At 42.8% G+C, this 19,278-nt stretch overlaps 1 protein-coding gene across 13 annotated transcripts in view; it reads left to right on the top strand.

Moving 5' to 3' along the window:
* RBFOX1 (RNA binding fox-1 homolog 1) overlaps positions 1–19,278 on the top strand; it is a 974,878-nt gene that overhangs the window by 859,316 nt on the left and 96,284 nt on the right. Inside the window, exon 11 of one of the 13 annotated variants that reach the window (XM_069733987.1) lies at positions 224–267. The exons of the other annotated variants lie outside the window; for them this stretch is intronic. Within the exon in view, the coding sequence (XP_069590088.1) occupies positions 224–250 (27 nt within the window). The 3' untranslated portion in view covers positions 251–267. Of the gene's footprint in view, positions 1–223; positions 268–19,278 lie in introns of those variants that run through there. 13 annotated transcript variants of the gene reach the window in all.

Here is a 19,278-nt window from a genome sequence, read left to right on the forward strand (position 1 = left end):
GTTTCCTCCGAAATTCCAAAGACATACTGATAATTTAGATTATGAGCCCCAATGTTAGCATCAATGATTAAGTCTGTAAGGCACTGTGGGATATATGACACTATATGTAAAGCATAAAATATAATACTTTTATATGATGTTTTTATTTATTTTAGTTTAGAAATGCTGACTTATTTTGAATATTAATTTGTATTCAATCCATTACATTTGTTTTTCTTTGTAGAGTAGTGTGCCAAGAGCTTCTGTTTGATAATATATTATCTCAGGTATGACGTCTGCTGGTGATGCAAAAACCTTCTCACTGAATGTTGTTTGCCATGTAATACTAACAAAAAAAAGTGATGTCCTAGTATATGCTATCATGTGCACATTTATACATGAAAGTGGCAACATTATAGCCCATTGCGCATCTATTGTTTACTCTTCTTTAGAGCCAATCACACTGAGCTTGCTGGATGGTGCATGTGTTTCACGGTCACAGACTGTATACCGGAATGCTGTTCACCTATAATATTCCTAATTACACCTATAATAAATAATAACTCCTTGCAAGTATGAAAAAGGAGACCACTAACTTGCTAACATAGGAAGGAATATTTGTATTTAGCATTTTTCCTCTTTATTTTCAACAAGTGTCTTGACTTTTTATCATTTAACTGTTATTATTATTTCAGCAGCAGGTACATAATAATAAGTGTTTATATGCGGATACACTTATTGAAATAAGTGAATACAAGTTGAACTATTACTGAGATCCAGGCCGGCCACCAACTTAATTTTGCTTTGAGCAGGTGTCTATAATCAAGTCCATTGTGTAAGATTTAGATACACAACTTTTTAGAATAGAATATACCACCCAATTCCAAAAAAGTCAAGACCCTGAGAAACATGTAAAGAAAACATGAATGGAACGATTTGGAAATTTCTTATAGCCATATTTTAATCACAGCAGAATGTAGAGCACAGATCGGAAGTTGAAAGGTAGACATTTTCCCATTTGATTTGAGGACATTAAAGTCACTTAGAAATTGATGGCAGCAACACATTTCAAAAATGTTGGGAAAGGGTAAACAAAAGGCTAGATAAGAAATGAAAAACATCTGAAGGGTCAAATGTTCAGTCATATAACTCTGCATGAAAAGTTAGAGAGGCAGAGTGGCAGAGTATCTCAGAAGCAAAGATGACTGAAGACTAACCACTCTGCAAACAACTGTATATGGAAATAATGGAGCAATTTAAAAAAAAGTTCCTCAGCGTAAAAATAAAAAATAATTTTAATAATCTACTGTCTACAGTGCACAGCACCATGGAAAGATTCAGTGATTCTGGAAAAATCCAAGGGGCAAGGCCAACAGTTGGTATTGGATGCTCGTTATCTACAAACCCACAGGCATCATAACATTAAAACAGGCATGATTCATTCATGCACATCATTGCATGGGCTCAGAAATAGTTCCAGAATTCATTGTCTGTGAACACATTTCACTGTGCAATCCACAAATGCAAGTAAAAACTCTATCGTGTAAAAAGGAAGCCATAAATCACCCTCATCCAGAAACACCACATGGGCCAGGGCTCAGTCCACTGAATGCCCATACTCCTTCCCTGTGTGCAGAACACTACTCAGACAGCAAAGAGTGAGGTTACCACCTTCTGGGAAAACTTTATTTGGACACCAATAGTTGGCGGCATATAGTACGTTCCCAGCAAGGACACAAGATGGTGCAAACGACACAGTCGCAACCTACTGATAGCTGATCAGGGGTTAGAACCTCGCAAGTTTCTGGGCCTCCTGGGCCAACTACACCAACTAGCAGCCCCCCATTTTTGGCAGGCACCCACTGAGAGGACATAGCAGCAAGCTTAGGAAGCTGACAGAGCACAGCAAGGTATGTGATCAGGTGACTGGATTGTCCAAACCTAGGTTATCCACACTACTATGTGTGCTCAGTAATGAGCAATGGAGCAGTTCTGTAATTAACCAGCTGGAACCATAATCCTTTAAGCTAAAGACCCATAGAGCCATACCGCTGAGAGGAGAAGGCAACTTTTTCTATCCCTCAAATCAAATTTCAAGGCATTGTGTCCCACAGGATTGGAAGGAGATAATTCTGGCTGTTTCCTCATTGAGATCTAATTCAATTAGACAGCATAATTATTCTCCAAATGATGCAGTCTAGTACACCGAAGAGGGCTGATGCAATCCATGAGCAATATACAAAAAAAGGTTGCACTCTATCGTGCCAAAGCATGTCTAATATGAAATACATGAAATATGAATAGCAAAATGGCTTTTGAACATTAGGGAAAATATTTGAGAGACGCTTTGCACAGGATTTGGCCAAATAGTGTGAGCCCATCAACCATCATCAAGGTGGTCTGATTAATCTGATGGGTCCCTGACCTCCCTGTCCAAATGTGAACACTTACCGAAGGCTAATGTCTGTATGCTTGGGTGAATGTGGACACCTCTTTCAGCAAAGCCTACATATGGGTTGGCCGGAACCAAGTGTGATTAGATGTAATTAAAGACCACATGGTGAAGGGAGGAGTGCTCAGTCAGTAAGCTAACATAGAAATGACAGAAAAACGACTGGCACATCCAAACTAGTGTGAATAGGTGCATACCAGGAGCAGCTACCTCCATATATAATATACAAGAAAAGGTTGCACTCTATCATGCCAAAGCATGTCTAATATGAATCCAATCCATGAGCAGACATTCCACAAATTATTATACAGAAAGGGGCACCAGACAGTCTCACATGAAACAATGGTTCAGGTCCATTGACTTACTGAACAAAGGCATAATTAAGAATAGTTAGGAATAGATTTTCCTCATTTATGCTGAGTCCTGTTTAATCAAAATGAAAGGGACCATCCAGCTTGTTATCATCTCACGTGTTCTAAAGCATGCATCTCTGATGGCATGGGGTGCTTACACATCTTGAAAATCAATATCAGTGACCCCATCCAGATGTCCAACTCAGCATTATTTTATATTTCAACAAGACAATGCTAAATCACTTACCGCATCCATCACAACAGCAAGACTTCGCAGAAAAAGAGTTCAGGAGATGAACTGGCAGCCTGCAGCATTGACTTTTCACCAATAGAAAACATTTTGTGTAATATGAAAGGAACAATACTGCAAAGAAGACCCAGAACTGTGGAGCAGTGAAAATCTTACATCAAACAAGAATGCAACAGCATTCCTGTCCCAAAAGTCCAGAAATTGGTCTCCTCACCTCCCAGACATTTAGAGATTGTTGCAAAAAGAAGAGGGGATGCTACATATTGATAGACTTAGTCCAGGCCCAACTTTTTTGTGATGTGTTGCTGCCATCAATTTTCAAACGAGTTAATTTTTTTAAAGAAATGGAAAAATGTGTAACTTTAACCTTCTGATTTATGTTCTATTGTGAAAAAAATATCACTTTAAGAGATATCCAAATCATTGCACACTTAGGCTACTTTCACACTAGCGTCATACTCGGCCCATCGCAGTGCGTCGGGCCGGCGTACCGACGCTAGCAGTGAATGCGCCGCACAATAGGGCAGCGGATGCATTTTTCCAGCGCATCCGCTGCCCCATTGTGAGGTGCGGGGAGGTGGGGGTGGAGTTCCGGCCGCGCATGCGCGGTCGGAAATGGCGGACCGTCAGCAGCAAAAAACGTTACATGTAATGTTTTTTGCAGCTGACGGTCCACCACAACATGGTGCAACCGTTGCACTACGGTTGCAACATGTGGCAAAGCGTCGCAATGCGATGCTAATGCAAGTCAACGGAGAAAAAACGCATCATGCAAGCACTTTTGCAGGATACGTTTTTTCTACAAAACGATGCATAGCGACGTGCAGTGCACGACGCTAGTGTGAAAGTAGCCTAACCCTACTCAGGATCAAAACTTTGATTAGGAATTGGGGTTGTAGATGTGTTTAGATAAATTCTGTGTCACAGTCAAATTTTAAAGTTTAGCTATTGTTTAACGGAGTTTGACTTGTAATAATGACATATCAAATGTTTTGATCAGTGAAGGTCCCAGTGCTGAGAATACCACAGATCGGAAGAGTCAGATGTCATGAAAAACTGAAATGTGCAAAAGTTATGTTGCTTCATCAATAGTAAAAGAACAAAAGGTTTAATAAAAAAAACTCCCATAAAATATCCCTAATTCTAGTGCTTTTTACAGCAAAAATTCAATAAGACACTTACTCACCAATGACAGCTTGACTGATTGTATTGCAACTTTATTTATGGAGGAATGTTCATAGGACCACTACCACTGGGTCTCTAATGCCCCATCTTACAACGCCAGAAATTGAGAAATGGCCATGCATGACGGTGATTTCTATTTATTTATGTATTTAACTTTACTCAATCCTATGGAGCAATATTAATTCCACAGCGCTTTACAAACATTGACATCATTGTCCCCACTGTGTCTCACAATATAAATTCCACATCAGTATGTCTTTGGGCAAGGCTGCAGTGATAACAACTGGGTTTTTAAAATTATGGAAAAAATAAAAAATAAATAAATAAAAAACTTTTTTTGCCCAATTAAAACAACCCAATAAAAATTGCATATATTTAGAATTGCTGAGTTTGTTAAAGTCTGATCGATGAAAATATAAAATAAATTATTGCCAGGTAAATTTTAGTATATAGTGAACATGATAAATAAAAAAACCCAAACCAAAACAATTGTGGAACTGCACTTTTTTTGCAGTTTCGATGCACATGTAATTTTTGTCCAACTTTCCAGTGCATCACAAGATAAAATAAATGATGTAATTCAAAACTATAACTTGTCCTGCGAAAAACAAGCCTTCATATAGCTATGGTGACAGACAAATAAAAAAGGTATGGCTCTTGAAACAAGGGGAGCAAAAAATGAAAACGCAAAAATGGAAAATCACAAGGTCAGGAAGGCGTTAATGTAGGCAGTAATGGAATACGATGTGTCAAACGCATTAAGAAACGTGCTTCCTAATGAATTAGTTGTTTCTTAAAACTGCTGTACACCTCTGCCAGAAATGTTACTCCAGCTAGTAATTGTCTTACATTTCTGGTATCATTTATACTGCTTTTGTGGCATAAATTTTGATGATTTTGTCAGGTGGACTTCACTAAGTCCCTTCTTGCCCCAGCTACTTTACAAAGATTTATAAAGTTGATGGAGCTGACTGTAGCTGGTTTTTAACACCAAAAGTCACAAAATATTTTTACAACTTCAAGGTGCACAGAACTTTTATGACATGTTAAGAGTTTTATGCCAGAATTCTGACATAAGCTAATTTATGAAACACGAGCTATATATTTAGAAAAACTTTTCTTTTAACCCCTTTATAACTGAGCCAGTTTTGACTTGAATGACCAAGCCAAATATTACAATTCTGACCACTGTCACTTTATGAGGTTATAACTATGAAAGCTTCAACGTATACCACTGATTCTGAGATTGTATTTTCGTGATATATTGTATGTCATGATAGTAGTAAAAAAAAATTCAGTATGATTTGACTTTATTTGTTAAAAAAACTGAAATTTGGCAAAAATGTAAAAAATTAGCAATTTTTAAATATTTATTCCCTTAAATCAGAGAGTTATTGTTAGGGCTAGCGGAGTGCACCAAATAATTAAATTGATACAATAAGGTGCGTTCGCAGCCCAGGGTCCACCGTGCAGAGATGGAACCTGCTGCTAAGTAATGACGGACGATATGGCAGTACAATGAGGATACACACATGGGTTAACTTCACCCTGTATGAAGAAAGCGATCCCTGTTAAGTCAAAGGGTCGCGGTACCGCACAGAAAGCGCAAGTAAGGAACCACAGAACTCTATCCCAGGACACAGGATTAGAGTTAGTGTAGACCTCTTGCGATCGACACCACAATTGGGGTATCAGAGTAACTAATATGCACAGAAGTGCATGCTGTGCCACACTAGCGGACGCCACAAACCACCCAGACTTGGGTAAGGTAAGTGCTCTAATAGCGGATGGCGCTGCACTGGTGGTCACAGCAGTTAGACGCTGTTTCATGCGTTAAAGCTGTGAGTTCAGCCGGGCGCTAGATTGCAGCCATACACCTTACGCGAACAGTCATACACAAGGGATGGGTTTTTTAAGGAAAGACTTGCACTCATCAACACACACACGATAACAATTGTATACTAGCGCATGGCCGTGCGGTCATGCAAAGCTTATATAGCTGCAGCACGTTCAGGACCTTCCAATAAAGGATCAATGGGAAGCTGCCACAAAAGTTTACCACCTTCAGGACCTTCCAATTAAGGACCAATGGAATCTGCTGCAGTATCTGAGCATGTGACCACCGACCTCCAATGGGAGGTCATCCCGTGGGCATGCTCAGAAAAGGGAAAATCTGGACTTAGTCCCAGAAAGACCTGCTCGCTGCTGAACATTGCTGGCTACAAGAACAGAGCCTGGAAGGGCAGTAGTAACCAGTTGTCCAGTATTAGCCTGAGCTAGACGCTGGGACCGACGTCTCCACTGAGCAGACTCCACTGCGGCTTGAGAAGAATGGGGGACTGCAGCGGAGATGGTTCGAGATTCCCTCTGTGCAGAAGCGAGAACTCGACACCTAACATTACCACCCCTTCTAGGGCCCCCCCCCTTGGACCTCGCTACGCTCAAAGGCCGCAATTAGCTGTGGAGCTCGAATGTGTTCAGCAGTCTCCCAGGACCTGTCTTCTGGGCCATAATCCTTCCAATCCACCAAATAGAATTTTTTGCCACGTACCACCTTGCACCCCAAAATAGCGTTAACCTCGTAATCGTCCATAGACAAACCCGATGTCCCGGCAGATGATTCGGAAAACCGGGACATGTATAGGGGCTTCAAGAGGGACACATGAAAGGTGTCGGTGATACCCAGGCGTGGAGGAAGGGCCAGACGGTAGGCCACAGGATTAACCTGTTTGAGGACCTTTAAGGGACCCAAGTAGCGAGGTGCAAACTTAGTTGAGTCAACGATCAGCCTGATGTTACGGGCGGAGAGCCACACCAAGTCCCTAGGAGCAAAAGTCGAAGCGGGGCACTGATGTGAATCGGCGGAGGGCCTCATTCTCTCCTTGGAGGCCCGAATGGCATTCTGAGTGCGGTCCCAAATGTCCCGTGCCTCCACAGCCCAGTTTGCCACCCTGGAGTCAGTGGAAGACAGGCATGGGCACAGGGACACGCGGATGCTGGCCGTAATTTAGGAGGAATGGAGTCTGACCGGTGGAGTCGGCTACATTGTTGTTAAGCGCAAACTCTGCCCACGGTAGCAAGGATGCCCATTCATCCTGCCTGGCAGAAACAAAATGTTGTAAATATGTGACCAGGGTCCGGTTGGCCCTCTCAACCAACCCATTCGTCTCGGGATGATATGCCGAAGAGAGATTCAACTCAAAACTGAGTAGATGACAAAGCTCTCTCCAGAATCGAGATGCAAACTGGTGACCCCGGTCACTGACAATTTTGTCCAGCATACCGTGTAGGCGAAAGATATGCCTGATGAACAATGCTGCCAGAACCCGTGCAGAAGGTAGCCGTGGAAGAGGCACCAAATGAACCATTTTGGAAAAATGGTCGGTGACCACCAAGATAATGGTGCAGCTACGAGACTTGGGTAAGCCCACCACAAAGTCCATCCCGACCATCTCCCAGGGCCTGTCCGCCACCGGCAGGGGGTAAAGCAACCCAGCTGGCCATTGCCGAGGAGACTTGTTCTTGGCGCAAGAGACACACGCCCGAACATAGTCTGCGACATCACGAGCCATATGCGGCCACCAGTATGTCCTCGCCAGTAACTCAGATGTCCTTTTGGACCCAAAATGTTCACCCACCCTGGACGAATGTGCCCAAGAGAGAACCTCTGGACGCAAACTGGATGGTACAAAAGTCTTGCCCAGAGGCACAGACTCTAGTGAAACCGGGGCCACAGTTCTCAGGCTCTCGGTGGGGACAATAAGCCGAGGCTCCTCTTTCTCCTCCACAGATGATACAACAGAGCGAGAGAGAGCGTCGGCATGAATGTTCTCCCCGGAAAGAAAATGAAGGGTGAAATGAAACTGGGAGAAGAACAAGGACCATCTGGCCTGGCGAGAATTTAACCGCTGGACTGTCTGCAGGTACACCAAATTTTTGTGATCTGTGAAGACTTGGAAGGGAAAACGAGCTCCCTTCAAGAGATGTCTCCACTCCGAGAAGGCCAACTTCATGGCTAGCAACTCCCTGTCCCCGATGGAATAATTCCTCTCTGTTAGTAAGAAGGTCTTAGAAAAGAAGAAGCAAGGATGCTTCTGACCTTGAGCATCCTTTTGGAAAAGAACTGCTCCAGCACCAACAGATGAGGCATCCACCTTCATTATAAATGGCTTATCTACATCGGGACGATGTAGGATGGGAGCGCTAGCAAAGTGAGACTTAATGGAGAGAAAGGCCTTGGAGACCTCCTCAGACCACAATTTGGGATTTGCTCCCTTCTTGGTGAGGGCAACCAAGGGAGCTACCAAAGTTGAGAAGTGTGGAATGAACTGGCGATAGTAATTAATGAACCCCATAAGCGCTGCACCGCTTTAAGAGAATGGGGTTCCTGCCAGTCATCACAACCTGTAGTTTGGCAGGATCCATAGCCAATCCCTGGGCGGAGATGATATACAGTAGCCTAGGAAAGGTATGGACTCATGCTCGAACACACACTTCTCCAACTTGGCATAGAGGGAGTTTGCCCATAGGAGGTTGAAGACTTTGCAAACATCTCTCCGGTGGGAGTCAATATCTGGAGAGTAGATGAGAATATCATCCAGATAGACTACGACCGAGGTGGAGAGCATATCCCGGAAGATGTCATTCACAAAGTCTTGGAAAATAGCTGGGGCATTACAGAGCCCCAAGGGCATCACCAGATATTCATAGTGCCCATCCCTGGTGTTAAAAGCCGTCTTCTATTCGTCCCCCTCACAGATGCAAATCAGGTTGTAAGCACCCCGCAGATATAATTTTGTAAATACCCTTGTTCCCTGAAGCCTATCAAAGAGCTCAGATATCAGGGGCAAAAGATACTTATTCTTAACGGTGATGGCATTAAGACCCCTGTAATCTATGCATGGACGTAGTTCCCCATTCTTCTTCTGAACGAAGAAGAACTCAGCCCCTGCAGGTGACACTGACTTCCTAATGAATCCTCTTGCCAAATTTTCCTTGATGTACTGTGACATTGCCTCTGTGTTCGGGAGAGATAACGGATAGACTCGACCCCGGGGAGGCTCAGCACCAGGCAAGAGGTCAATAGGACAGTCATATGGGCGGTGAGGGGGGAAGGGTCTCCGCAGCTCTTTTGGAGAACACGTCTGCATAGGACCAATATTGCTTGGGGAGAGAGGATAGATCTGCGGGTACCTCAGTAGTAGCAACCTGAACACATTCCCTCTGACATCTACCCCCACAAGATTCACCCCATCCCAAAATTCTGCCTGCGGACCACTCAACATGAGGAGAGTGGTACCGTAGCCAAGGCATCCCCAACAGGACCTCGTCAATTCTCTCAGGAATGACAAGCAGAGATATAATCTCCTGATGAGATGGCAACATGGACAGAGTGAAAGGGATGGTCTGGTGTGTTATCTGTGAGAGCAGTGTCGACCCATTTATCACTCGTACGGTCACTGGTTGAGCTAACATTACCAGAGGAATTGCGTGACATTGAGCGAAGGCAGATGACATAAAATTGCCCTCCGCCCCAGAATCCATGCAGAGCTCTACCGAGTGGGAAAATGAGCCTATAGTAATTGTCCCCTTATAGGACAATTTGGAGGCAAATGTCGCCATGTCTAGTGTACCTCCACCTACTACCACTAGACGCTGACATTTCCTCGACCGCTGGGGACATCTGGTGGCAAGATGTCCTGACTGCTGGCAAACATGACAAACCTGGAGTGCACGAGCGGTCTGGGACTTAGATCCCGCTCGTGACACTACCATAGGCTCATGGGACTCAGGGGCCTGGACTGGAGATTCCAAAGGTTTGGCGAAGGTAGGAGCCAGCCGAGACCTCTGCCTACACTGGGCTCGCTCCAACCTCCGCTCGTGAAAACAGAGGTCAATACGAGTGGCCACTGCTATTAACTCCTCCAGTGTGGCTGGAATCTCCCTAGTGGCCAGAGCATCCTTCACGTGGTCAGCCAGCCCCCTCCAAAATATCAGAATAAGAGCTTTATCCGACCACGTCAGCTCAGATGCTAGTGTGCGAAAGTGAACGGCAAAATGGCTGACCAAGGATGAGCCCTGAGTTAATGCCAACAGTTGGAGCGCCGAATCATGGGTGACACGAGGTCCTAAAAAGACCTGTTTCAGAGTGCTCAGAAACAACAGAGCATTCTGCACCACATGATCGCCATGCTCCCACAGCGGTGTAGCCCACTCCAACGCCCTGTCCGACAGGAGAGACACAATAAATCCCACCTTAGCCCGCTCTGTGGGGAAACATGCAGCCAGAAGCTCGAGAGCAAAATAATTTGCAATATTGTGTGTGTTTTTTTTAACCATTTCATACAATTGGATTAATAATGGATAGGTGTCATAATTGACACCTCTCCTTTATTAATCTGGCTTAATGTCACCTTGCAATAGCAAGGTGACATTAACCCTTCATTACCCCATATTCCACCGCTACACGGGAGTGGGAAGAGAGTGGCCAAGTGCCAGAAGATGCGCATCTTCCAGATGTGCCTTTTCTGGGGTGGCTGGGGGCAGATGTTTTTAGCCAGGGGGGGCCAATAACCGTGGACCCTCTCCAGGCTATTAATATCTGCCCTCAGTCACTGGCTTTACCACTCTGGTGGAGAAAATTGTGCGGGAGCCCACGCCAATTTTTTCCGCGATTTAACCCTTAAAGGGACTCTGTCACCTGAATTTGGCGGGACTGGTTTTGGGTCATATGGGTGGAGTTTTCGGGTGTTTGATTCACCCTTTCCTTACCCGCTGGCTGCATGCTGGCTGCAATATTGGATTGAAGTTCATTCTCTGTCCTCCATAGTACATGCCTGCACAAGGCAAGATTGCCTTGTGCAGGCGTGTACTATGGAGGACAGAGAATGAACTTCAATCCAATATTGCAGTCAGCATGCAGCCAACGGGTAAGGAAGGGTAAGGAAAGGGTGAATCAAACACCCGAAAACTCCGCCCATATGACCCAAAACCAGTCCCGCCAAATTCAGGTGACAGAGTCCCTTTAAATTTAATAGCTTACAGTGCCGAAATTTTGCACATACACACTACTAACATTAGTAGCGTGGAATATGCAAAAAAAGAAGGATATGACATGGTTTACTGTATGTAAACCATGTCTCATATCATGTCGGGTTTTGGAAGGAGAAATGAAAAGCCGGCAATTGAATTACCGGATTTTCTGCTATATCGCGCTGAAGTAAATATAAAAATACAGAGATTTCCCATTGACTTGCATTGGGTTTCGTGTTTCGGCCTATCCCCCAACTCCGACTTTTCAAGAAGATCGGGCGATTTCACTCGACTTTTGAGAAAGTCGGGTTTCGCGAAACCCGACTCGACCTCAAAAAAGGAAAAGTCGCTCAACCCTAATGACAACTATATCTCCCTCCTTGGTCCTTCAAGGGTCAAGAAATCCTGAAAGTTGGGGATCTCATAAAATTCTAAAAGATCTAACACATTCCACAACTAGCCCCCATATGAGATCACCAAGGGGTGGTAAGTGGGGCGTAACATTGATCTAATAAAAATCAGAGTTTGGATTTCTGTGAGTGGTCAGTCCTGTAAGGACACAGGTTTAGCACGTTTCTTTTGCTATCCCTTTTATTACACATGATTGTATATACTGTATTGTTTTGTTCCCATTTTGTATATTCTTTGTATATTTTTAATAAACACATTTAATAGCTCCATTACTCTTGTTTTGTAAACCGCACCACTGAACCATGTGCTATATGTCATGTGTGTAAAATTGGCCAGTATAAATGATTGGTGCTGGCAACTAGCACTTCTTTTTATTATTGTGGAGTTGACTGTGATCGTATTAAAAAATAATATATATACATATATATTTATATATTCCATGCTTTGAATCAGACGTGTATATACTATACGCTTACTGTGTTTTCCCTAATAACCAGCTTTCTAGTGGTAATAGCCACCATGGTGTCTATCACTTGTCAGTCATTTGTTTTTGTCCTGACGACTGGAGGCAGCGAGCTGCATCTCTTCTCAAATTGGTGGCAGCAGTGAGATCTGTGTGATCTCTCCGGTGTTCACCCCTGACATCAGTATATATCTTCCTTGACAATTAATTAGCTGGCACTCCCATGCATATTAGACTGTCAGCCGAACCCTTCAATATTGGTAATATCGGCTGTGATTTGTCTAATTTGAATATGGGCATTTAGTCAGGTCTAAATTGGTGACAGGGTATTATGCCTGAACTCCTACTAGTTAGTGGAACTCAGCAACAACTATCGAACTGTAAACAGTTTGAATGTATGAATAGTTGGCAACTATGACTGAAATTCAAACACATTTAGATTTTGGGGGGGGGGGATTTTGATCTCTACTAACTTTCAGAAAAAAAGTGTTTCAAAGCTTAATGGAGATGTCCAACAACAGAAAAAGATAATCACTGTTCATCAAATGTAAAATAAACTAACCGTGATTTTTTAAACTCAACGGATCATCTGATCTTAGCACTCATCATGATGTCCCAGGAGTTCGGAGCTTCTGTTTAGGTGCATTTTTGCAGAGAGAATTCATCCAACTCCTTTCTTTTTCTGAAGAAGCCATGACTGAAAAGAGGGTTGGCTTAGCTAATAATTTTGAGTCGGACAGTCACTATATATACATTATCTGCATAGAAAAGGAAAGGCCACTCTCTGTTATTTGAGAACTTCGCATATTAGCAGAAGCTTTGAACTTCTGAAACAATGATATAAAAAGATTCATATAGCTTTAACCCCTTCATGACCTATGATATATAGGTATATCTAGGGCGGGCATTAGGGGCGTTAGCCTCTGGCCCCTACTCTTCCACGGGGCCCCAACACGTGACCTGCTGCTGATGACATCACGCTGCCTCTATGAGGCCAGTGAGTCAGTGCCAGCTTCTCCCCCTCTGCATCATGCATTCAACTGTATCAGCATCATAGATGCTGATATAGTTGAAATTAATGATGGCGGAGAGAGCATCAGGTGACTCTCTCCCATAATATTTTGTCAAGTGTAAATAAAAAAGCAGTAAAAAATAAAACAAAAAACAATTGTGGAATTGCACATTTTTTTTGCAATTTCACCGCAATTTCAATCTTTTCTCGCTTTCCAATACACGATATGGTCCAATAAATGGTGTCATTCAAAAATGCAAACTAGTGTAAAATAAAAAAAAGCCCTCACATGACCATATTGATGTAAAATTAAAAAGTCATCCTCTGGGACGAAGGGGAGCAAAAAACTAGAATGCAAAATCGGAAAATCCCAATGCCGTGAAGGGCTTAGAAGCACATTAGTATTATTTTTTCCATTAAGGCCACAAAGCAAACAAAGTGACATTTTTGGCTTGATGAATCTATCAAAGTCTAATATGCACAAATGCTAAAAAAGACATTTATATTATATAATATATGTACAGTATTTATACTTTTAGCAAATCTTTAACATAACACCACTTTCATCATTATGTGTGTAATACTTGTCAGTTCTCATACTACTTCTTCATTAAATAAGCACTCCTATTATTTTTTGTATTCCGAAAACTTGTATAAATGTTAGAATAGTGAAGAATGAAGATGGTTTTAAAATACTTACTGATTGCCATCATCTGTGGTGTCCAAGGTCCACATTATTCCATGATCAACTATGAGTGCATTATTGAAACAGGTAAACATTTAGTAACCACAGCAACTTGGTCCCAAAGTTGTAGACCACACAAAGTTACAAAACGAATGCTGAGGCACATAGTACGTAAGAGCCACCAATGTTCTGCTAACTTAATAGCTGCAGAACATAGATCCCAATCTCTTCTGTCATTAATATTAGCACAACAATTATGCAGCAACAGCTTCATGCTATGGCTTTCCATGGCCAAAAAGTGTATGCAAACTGTAGATGATGAAGCACACTGCCAATCGCCAGATAGAGTGGTGTAAACCATACCACTACTGGAGTCTGAAACACTGGAAATGTGTTCTGTGGAGTGACAAAGCATGCTACCTTGTATTCTGATGGACTAAGTTTGGAAAATTCCAGAACTGCATTGTGAAAACTGTAAAGTTTGATGGAAGATAGTGCCATGGGGTCATTCTTAATGGAGGGTCTTACGCCTTTTTGTGCCAGTGGAGGAAAATCTGAATGCTTCAGAATTTCAAGGCATTTCCATTGTTTGTATGCTTCTATCTTTATGGTGACAGTATTTCCAAAATGTAAAGTCCAAAAACGCTTAGTTTGGTGAAATTGGTGTTGAAGAACTCGCATGGCAGCTCAGAGCTGCAGAGCCCTGACCTATACCTCATTGAACACATTAGACCTCTTGCCCAACTTCAGTGTCTGACCTTTTAAATTATGTTCTGGATAAAGGGGAACAAATTACTACATTCACACTCAAATTTTGCTGAGATCCTCTTCACAAGAGTGGAAGTTTTGATTTGACCAATGTGTATGGATCTTACCTAAAAATTTGATTTGCAGAGAAGTTGTTCTCTGAAAATTGAATGTTCTTTATCTCACTCCAGACTATAGAGCATAATAAAGGTAAGATGAGAAAATGAAAACTGATGCCTCACTGCTCACCTGTTTTGCTTTCCTTGCTGTCCACTCTCTGGTTCGCCATTGTTCTTTTGTCTGCCATCGTATGCCACATCTCTATCCTTTTCACTCGAGGTTGGGACTTCCGGGTGCAATCAGGACTCTCATGTTGTGAGGTTGCAGTGTTTTTGTAAACGTTAGTGCACACTTGAGTGTCAGGATGTCCAAGACCTAGTCAGCCGCCAAAAGTCCTGGCATAGAGTGAGGAGGCCTGAAATGTGGTGTGCATCACCATATAAATGAAGCATAGCCATATAGGTAAACGACAAGGTGAGTATTTTTTTTTGTTTTATTATTAACATTTTACTGCTCCTCTGCTGTTCAGAAAAATGGTGGCCAGCTGGCCACCATATTGCTGAATACTTGTGTTAGGGCTAGCGGAACGCATCAAATAATAAGACAGATAGAGTATGGTGCGTTCGCAGCCCGGGGTCCACCGTGCAGAGATGGAACCTGCTGCCAAGTAATGACGGACTATATGGCGGTACTCATAAGTATACACACGTGGGTTAAACTTCACCCAGCGTGAAGGAAGCGATCCTGTTGCGTCACAGGACCGCGGTACCGCACATAGAGCGCGAGCAAGTAGTCAGCGAACTCAACCCCAACTAGGATTGAAGTCCGATTAGACCCTTGCTGGCACAACACCGCAACTGGGTGTGTAAGGAAACTCAATAACAATTTAAAGGCACAAGAGTGCATGCGGTGCCGCACTGATGAACGCCACTAACCACCCAGGCTTGGGTAAGGAAAGCACAGAGGAAGTGCACGGCGCCGTACTGGCGGTCACAGCAACTGGACGCTGTAATGTGTGATTAGTGCTGTAGGCTAAGTCGGGCGCTAGATAGCAACCATACACCTTCCGCGAACAGTCATTCAATAGGGTAGGGGTTTCCAAGGACGACTTGCACTCACAACATACACACATTAACAATTGTACACTAGCGCATGGCCGTGCGGTCATGCGCAGTTTATATAGTTGCAGCACAGGAAGTGGCCACAGAGACTTTGCCCTTCCAAGACCTGCCAAGAGGACCAATGGAATGTGCTGCAGAGCCTGAGCACATGACCCTGGATCTCCAACGGGAGATCTTGCCCTGGGCATGCTCAGTGTGTGCAGACAAGGACTTAGTCCCAGAGAAGTCCGCTCGCTGCTGAGCAGCACTGACTTTAATGGCAGAAGCTGAAGAAGCAGCAGTAACTCTCAGTACAGCGCGAGACCGAGCAAGATGCTTGGACCGACGTCCCTGCTGAGCAGACTCCACTGCGGCTGGATAAGAATGGGAGACCGCAGCGGAGATGGCTCGAGATTCCCCCTGTGCAGAAGCGGGAACTCGAGACCTAACAACTTGTAGAGTGAATTACAATTTTTTTTTTAAATTTGAGAATTTAATAAGTTTGTTCATTTTTAGTTTTTACTGTCATAAGGTCTGAATGCCACAGAAAAGGTATCCTTGGAGACACTCGGGTGGGGGGGGTTCAATGTAATAGGAACATAAATGGTGTTTGTTTTATCTATAGAGAATGGCCTCTATTTGTTAATTGGCATGCTGAGATCATTTTGAAATGGTTGATATAACATTGTGGTCCACTGCACGAGAAGCTCTGCTGTTTTCACAGTTTGATAATCAATGCATCGCTGAACACAATTCTTTGAAATCCATGTTTTTGTTTGTCCCCAGCTTAAGCGAACAGCTGCATTTACCGTTACATACAATTGAATGTTAATTTGAAAAAAAAAAGTAAAAAATACTGATACCAATTTGTAAACTGCAAACTGCCCTTTTTTGTTCTAACACTGAAAAATAATACACTTATCTCAAAGTGTCAGCAGTTATACAGAGTGTGACGTCTGTTGTGCATGTTTGTCCAGATATTGCTGAATGATGATGAAGCATGAAATGCACAGAGTGCAGGATTATACTTGCTAATTTACTTTGAACACACTGTAATACTTGGTATTAAATTAGTCTAAATGTCTTAGTAATTTAATTTTTACATTGGGGACAGTTATCATTATAAAAGAAGAAAGGATTATTTTTTAAAGAAATAAAATAACATAAAAAATAAATTAAAGAAGACTTTCCCCAATAAAGTTTATTGTTTGATGTTTGCATTTGTAATGTACACCTAGTACATCGCTGTGTTGCTATTTTTTCATCTATCAGAGAACTGTATATCTACGTTATCAAATCTGTTCCATGTGACCCAGACTGAATCATGTCTATGTGTGTCAACAGGGAGTCATATTCTATTTTCATTTCTATGAATTTCACATTAAGGCTCCCAAAAAATATTTAGAGACACTAATTTTGGTTACATACATAAGAATCTGTATGATTTGAAGAGTTTGAGCTTGGGTCATGTGTAGTGTTGAGCATTCCGATACCGCAAGTATCGGATATCGGCTGATATTTGCGGTATCGGAATTCCGATACCGAGTTCCGATATGTTTGTGATATCGGGAATCGGTATCGGGATTAAGATTAATGTGTAAAATAAAGAATACAAATAAAAAATATTGATATACTTACCCTCTGACGCGCCCTGGTCGTCACCGCTGCAACCGCCTTGCTTTTGTTCAGAAGAATGAGCGCGTAAAGGGCCTTCGATGATGTCGCGGCTTGTGATTGGTCGCTGAGCGGTCATGTGACCGCTCACGCGACCAATCACAAGCCGCAACGTCATCGAAGGTCCTTAACGCGCTCATTCTTAGGAATGAGGGCATTAATGACATTCGATGATGACGCAGCTTGTGATTGGTTGCGTGAGTGGTCACATGACCGCTCAGCGACCAATCACAAGCCGCGACATCATCGAAGGCCCTTTACGCGCTCATTCTTTGGAACAAAAGCAAGGCGGTTGCAGCGGTGAAGACCAGGGCGCGTCAGAGGGTAAGTATATCAATATTTTTTATTTTTATTCTTTATTTTACACATGAATATGGATCCCAGGGCCTGAAGGAGAGTTTCCTCTCCTTCAGGCCCTGGGATCCATTACAGGATACCTTCCGATATTTGTGTCCCATTGACTTGTATTGGTATCGGATATCAGTATCGGCGATATCCGATATTTTTCGGATATCGGCCGATACATCCGATACCGATACTTTCAAATATCGGACGGTATCGCTCAACACTAGTCATGTGATATAGCAAAATTATCAGAGTGGAAGTGATAATACAAAAATAGACAGTACAATTATGTACATTACCAATAGACCAAACAATCTTTTTTTCTGTGTACCTTCTTAAAGGGATTCTGCCTGCAGGTTTTTGCTAGCTCATCTGAGAACAGCATAATGTAGGAAAATATACCGATTCCAATTATGCATCACTTTGCTTACTGGGTGCAGTAGTTGTGACACGATCAGAGTTCTTAGATGTAGCATGTAGCAGTGCTCACACCACAGCTCTCTATGCACATAGTGTATTGACAGTGAGCAGCTTTTCAGAGGAGGGGGCGTGGTCAGACAACTTGACACATGGGAGCTAGCTTGGACAATGACAATGTTTTAGTGATAAAACCTTTGGTGTAAGTAAGCATCAGCTCAGCACTAGTGTTGAGCATTCCGATACCGCAAGTATCGGGTATCGGCTGATATTTGCGGTATCGGAATTCCGATACCGAGTTCCGATATTTTTGCGATATCGGGAATCAGGATCGAGATGAATATTCATGTGTAAAATAAAGAATAAAAATAAAAAATATGGATATACTCACCCTCGGACGCGCCCTGGTTGTAACCGCTGCAACCGGCAGCCTCCGTTCCTAAGAATGAGCGAGTGAAGGACCTGCGATGACGTCGCGGCTTGTGATTGGTCATGTGAGCGGTCACATGAGTGGTCACGTGACCAATCACAAGCCGCGACGTCATCGAAGGTCCTTCACCCTGCATTTTAGGAACGGAGGCTGCCGGTTACACCGCTAAGGTCCAGGGTCCGCCGGAGGGGTTAGTATATCCATATATTTTATTTTTATTCTTTATTTTTTACATGAATATGGATCCCAAGGTCAGAAGGAGAGTTTCCTCTCCTTCAGACCCTGGGAACCATTCCAGGATCACTTCCGATATTTGTGTCCCATTGACTTGTATTGGTATCAGGTATCGGTATTGGCGATATCCGATATTTTTCGGATATCGGCCGATACAATCCGATACCGATACTTTCAAATATCGGAAGGTATCGCTCAACACTAATCAGCACATAGCCTGATAAATGACACATCGCTGAATTCAGTGTTTTAACCTCTTTGTCATGCTGTCATCAGATTACCTAGCAAAAACCTGCTGACTGGTTCCCTTTAGCAACTTAAGAATCTACAGCTTAACTGAATTTAAAAAGAGTCATCTCACTAATGACATTGATGCTTTATCACTAGAATGAAGACTATATGATTAGCCTTTGACTACATTGGATAGGGAATGTGGCTTTGAACAGAAA

The sequence above is a fragment of the Ranitomeya imitator genome, chromosome 7, assembly GCF_032444005.1.
Source record: "Ranitomeya imitator isolate aRanImi1 chromosome 7, aRanImi1.pri, whole genome shotgun sequence".
Classification (NCBI taxonomy): Eukaryota; Metazoa; Chordata; class Amphibia; order Anura; family Dendrobatidae; genus Ranitomeya; species Ranitomeya imitator.